The following is a 5384-nucleotide window of genomic DNA, read 5'->3' on the forward strand; positions in this document are numbered from 1 at the left end:
ATCTCTAAAACCTCCTAAATACATTTCAAACGTTCGTTTTCAGTAAAACTTTATATTTTATATGTTACTTTCTCTGCTCTAATTGTATACAAGGTTGGTCAATTTGACTGACCCCGTAACCACCAAAAAAAAATAAATTGAAATATATCTATTACCCTCTTTTTCTTTCTAGAATGACTTCAAATGTAGCATGAAACATTTGTTTATCTTAAATAGCTTTAAACTTGTAATAGTATACATCTATTTATAATTAAATTTTATTGTTTTATTGTCCTTTTGATTGCTTTTTGAACCGTGTCTAACTAATGTTCATGCCATTATAAGTTGTAAATCACTCAGGAACGTGCAGTTCACGTTACGCTCTCAAATTTATTTATCCACGAGCTCCTTGCGTGCCCCATGAAACATTTTTATTACATTATCATTATTATTTATATTATCTAATTTAATCTTAACTAACCTAAAAATATCCCTATTTTTCCATTTTATTTACTTTTATAATAATAAATAAAGAATAGACATGAAAAACAAGAAATAATATACTTACACGAGTATTTTTTTTTTTTTTTTTTGCTGTTGATGACACTTAACCCTATTTTTTTTTATACCTATGCTGTTATTCACTAAATAATGCACCAAAGAACATAGACTAATAACATGAAAAAGTAGACAATTTTCTCTAACTCTCAAGAATTTTCTGGCTTTTTAACTATGCAACAAGAGCTGCTACAAATTCATCTAAGCTAGTCTTTTCTTTTCCCATGGGAATGGGGCTTGTACTCTGAGTGAAACTGGTGATAATCTGTTCAGAACATAATGTTATGCAATACATCATTTGATAGATGATAACCTTGGCTTTCTGTTAGTTATAGGTAATATATAATGAAACATAAGATAGAACTATTAACAAATTCTGAAAGAGGATGTGGCAGGAGGGGTCTGATTTTCTGCTTGATAGCTCTGTAACAAAAAAAATAAAAAAATTGAAGGCTATAAAGATTGTGGTTTGTCTGAGCAACGACAATTTTATCGTGAGTAATTTATGTTTAATTTCGTACTTTTTGAAGGGGCAGTGGATAAAATAGAGAAAAGATGCCTAGAGAAAATGTCACATTAGGGAAATTCAGGATTTTTTTTATATTGCCTTGTATAATTATGAACTTAAAACTTGTATACTATTGAAATATGAATTATTAGCAAAGAGTTTATGCTATACTAATTGGTATAACATAAACAAAAAGTAGTTTAATAAAATTTTCAATGTAAGACACTAAAACTTTGTGTCATGCACATTAAAGGACACCTGTGGGGATAGGGTTAAAATATAACTAATAAATAATTAACTACAATATAAAAGTAAGACCTAAATACAGTTTAAACTGTTTCTCTAACTATAACATGTTTAGGTAAGAAACAACCATTAGTGCTAGTCAATCAAGCAGCCAGCAATACTACAGTCGGTTACATGTACTCCGTGATAACAAGATAGGGTTAAAACATAACTAATAGATAATTAACTACAATGTAAAAGTAAGACCTAGATACAATTTAACTGTTTCTGTAACTGTAACATATTTAGATAAGAAACAACCATTAGTGCTATAGTCGATCAAGCAGCCAGCAATACTACAGTCAGTTACATGTTCTCCGTGATGACAAGTACAGACAAATTTTAAAATAACTGTTGTTGGATTATAGTGTAAAATGAGCTCTTTCTAATGACTATACTCGTATATGTACATCTATCTGTAGGCTATAAAGCTCAAACAAATCTGTTGAAGGTGGGTGTGGCACCTGTCAAGGTTGAAAAAATTTATTACTTGTTTCTACTGCATTCATTCAGAGAACTTTGAAATGTACAAGTCAAAAGGTTATGGAAGTATCTTATAGTTTAGATGTACATCTACACAACTGTATTATTGAAGATACAGAGTGCCATAGCAGAGAATTTTTATAGCTCATTGGTCACGTGACAATACATCTGAAGTTTTAAGTAGTTTAAAGATTTCTTTTGAAGTAAAGGACTTAAAACTTAGATGACATAACTTCGAATCCTAACATACATTTTAATGTTAATTTCATTCACATACATTGAGAATAAAAGTGTTTAATTAAATTTTGAGTGTAACACAGTGACTTGCATACAAAAATGTTTAAAGGGACACCTGTTGCAAAATGGTTAAGAAGCTCTCTAAGAGTTTTATCTAGCACTTTGTGCATCTTGCTAGGAAAACTGCAACACTAACCAGCAGTTTACTAGTGTTATTTTTTAGCTCTGCTTATGTTTTGAAAGTTGATTATTTTTTGTCATCTGTTGTTAAACTGTGTAGATAGGGATATACTTTTTTAAGTCACATAAAGCTAGTGACATTTTTTACCATTATCATAGCTTTGCTGATGAGAGCTAGTATAATTCAAAACCATAGTTCTCAGATGGTCATTGTATAGGCATTATGCAGTGTATGTTTAAAGGTATTTAAGATAAAATTATCACTTTTATTCAGCATTCATGAATATCCATACAGTGTAAAAATATTTTGAAACTGATGTAGGTATTCATAGTAAGTTGTAATTTGATATTTTTGTTTTCAAATCTTTTCTTTTGACACACAGAATTGATAAAAGAAATATGCACTGAATTTATTGCTTTTAGGTTTAGTTCAGCAGTTTGTATTTGTCAACGGCTGATACAAGAGTTCCCAACTATAGTAGATCTATGGTTACTACTGGCAGGATTGTATGTGCAAAAGTCAATGGATGCTGAAACACGGCAGGTAATTTTTTTGTAATCATGATATGAAAATTGTGCTGTACTTTACACATGAAACCTTGTGAAATACACTTGAACCCATTTATAATGGTTTTATTTAAAGGTTAAAGTAAAACACTTGATATTTAAAATATTTGATGTGTGGGATCCATCTGTTCTTTAATTACCAACTTTTATGAAGAAAAGCTTCATTGATAACAAATTTGTGCTGTATTCTAACTTTTTTACTTTGAACTTGAAGTTTCACAGTTATAAAAATTTTTGAAAGGGTTTGTGGTGAGAAGTAGGAGTGTTTGGAAGAAAAAGTAATTTTGGTAATTCTTCAGTATATTTGACACGTGTTGCTTACCTTAAGGTTTTCCAGGAGGCCACATCCAGTGTATCTTATCATCCTCGCTTATGTCATGCAGCAGCACTGTATGAAATCAGTAGGAATAACAAGAAAAATGCCAAAGAGTATCTGTATAACTGTGCAAAGGAATATTTTATTATACCTCAGGAAGATAGTAGTTTAGGCTCATTTTGTCTCCAAGCTGAAGCATTGTACAGGTGGGTTGTGGCCAAAAGCTGAAAGCTGGTTTTTATTGGTAGTATGTGATTTTCAGTACAGTTCATTTTGTTGTAACTATTTCTACACACACAAAGTTTTCATAACATATTTAGCTGTCACATAATGGGTTTATATTAAGAAGATTGTATAATAATTTGTAAGACTGATTATTTACAACATTTAACAAGTACATTGTACATACAATTCAAGCTTGTACTTTCCCAATTCAAAATCATTCTTGGTCAGTAAATTACTTATGATGTAGTATCGTATCTGCTATCCATTAAAAAAATTAATTTTTCAACTAAGGTATAAAACAATTTAAATGTTTAATCTTAATTTATTTCTTAACTTAATTAGACGACTAATGCTGAATGTATTTAATACCCTCTAGTATATTAGAAGCTCCTATTGAAGTTGTGTATCATTTTTATTCCACATTACAATTAGTCTAAAAGAATATTATTAATTAAACTGTTAATCAAGTGTTATTGAAGTGTGATATACTAGTTTTTTGAATTGTTTTAAAGATGTTATTACATAATTATGTAGTTTGATAATTGCAAGCACATCCTTTAATTGCAAACAAACTTATTATTCTTATTGTGTAATTTCTTATTTTATGTTCACTGTGTATCATTTTAAACAATTTCAACACTAGCCACGCAACTGTAAAGCTCATTTTCAATAGTTGTTTGATTAAAATTAGAAATTGAGAAAATCAGTGATACACCTGACATTATCCCAACGAAATGGTATTTGTTTTACACCAGTGCTTTTAATGACTTGGTAGTGTAGGAATGATTTACCAGTAATGTAGTTCATTTACCAGTGATTGTGTGATTGGTATATAGATATTATATTCAAAACATTGTTAATGTAGTTAGGTATATATTATCACAAATATATAATCTTTTTTTTTATAAAATATATTCACATTTGTTGTTGTTTTGTTTTTTTTTGTAAAAGTATCAATATTATATTTTCAGTGAACTGTTGGGTCAGCCAGTTTTTGAATCACAGCTCCTTCCACAAAGGAACACTGATAGAGAATTATTGGAAGAAGACGTTGGTAGTCTGTGGTTAAATTACATGTAAGTATTAAGAGTTTTAATATATTTTATATAGTCATTTGCCAGAGTTTGGGCCAGAACAATTTTAGATAATAATGACACTAAAAGTGTGTATTATCACAAGATTCAAGAAAAGATACACCTTAAATTTGCTTAAGTGGTCAGTAACTGTACTTGAACGATTGTTTATGTTTTGCTTCTTCCTCTTAGATGCCTTTTACAGTGCCAAGATGTCAGCAGTGACAAGATTTCAGAACTGTTTGAAACAGCTATAGGCTGTGTTAACTCTACATGTACTTCCAGGGAAATATGGTGGGAGTATGTATAATTTTTATGAGTATTAGTTCTTTTAACCTATTTAACCCTATGTTGACCCAAAAAAAGTATATTTATACTACAGTAAATGAATCTACAAACCAACAAAACATCTTTATAAATATTTCACACAACAAATGTACATACACTGCTTCATTTGAGATGCTCATACTTGTCTCCACACCAGCATTCAAACAATCATGGCATCTATAACAGAGTGCCTGACATTCTGTTACACAATCTGATTGGATGGAAATTGCATCTCATCAGTGGCTTTGGGTTTATCTTTAGACATCCTCCAATATCATCTGAAATAAAAAGTTTTGGAATTGTTATTCAGAAGTTGCATAACTTGAGGGATGGATAAATTTTTTGAGTCACCCTATATATGGTTTCTTGGGAAAGTGTTAAGACTTAAACTTTTGCAAGAAAGAACAACAGAATATATAATGATAATAATATTTGATTTTTAAACACATTTTGATCCCAAATTTTGAATGTAACTATATAAAGTTATGACATGCTCACTTTGAACTACCTGTAGCAAGAGGATTAATGAAAATCAGTAAAGTAGAAATTGTCTGAATATGTAAAATTGAACTTTCTGAATTGAAATTCTAAGATAAAAGGAAGAATTCTGTATGGGTTTTTTTTTTTTCTAAAAAAAAATTATTAA

General features: G+C 29.7%; 1 protein-coding gene across 3 annotated transcripts in view; it reads left to right on the forward strand.

Moving 5' to 3' along the window:
• The window catches only part of LOC106463407 (zinc finger C3H1 domain-containing protein-like), a 111188-nt gene that overhangs the window by 85847 nt on the left and 19957 nt on the right, over positions 1–5384 (forward strand). For 2 of the 3 annotated variants that reach the window (XR_002611481.1, XM_022390891.1), the window contains exons 25-28: positions 2654–2774; positions 3126–3319; positions 4310–4414; positions 4604–4715. Coding sequence is in view for 2 of the 3 variants with exons in the window: in XM_022390891.1 (XP_022246599.1) it covers positions 2654–2774; positions 3126–3319; positions 4310–4414; positions 4604–4715 (532 nt within the window). In the remaining variant the exon portion in view is untranslated. The remainder of the gene's footprint in view (positions 1–2653; positions 2775–3125; positions 3320–4309; positions 4415–4603; positions 4716–5384) is intronic. The other variant, XM_022390890.1, reaches the window with a different exon arrangement.

Source organism: Limulus polyphemus, unplaced genomic scaffold (genome assembly GCF_000517525.1).
Source record: "Limulus polyphemus unplaced genomic scaffold, Limulus_polyphemus-2.1.2 Scaffold1399, whole genome shotgun sequence".
In the NCBI taxonomy this organism is placed as follows: Eukaryota; Metazoa; Arthropoda; class Merostomata; order Xiphosura; family Limulidae; genus Limulus; species Limulus polyphemus.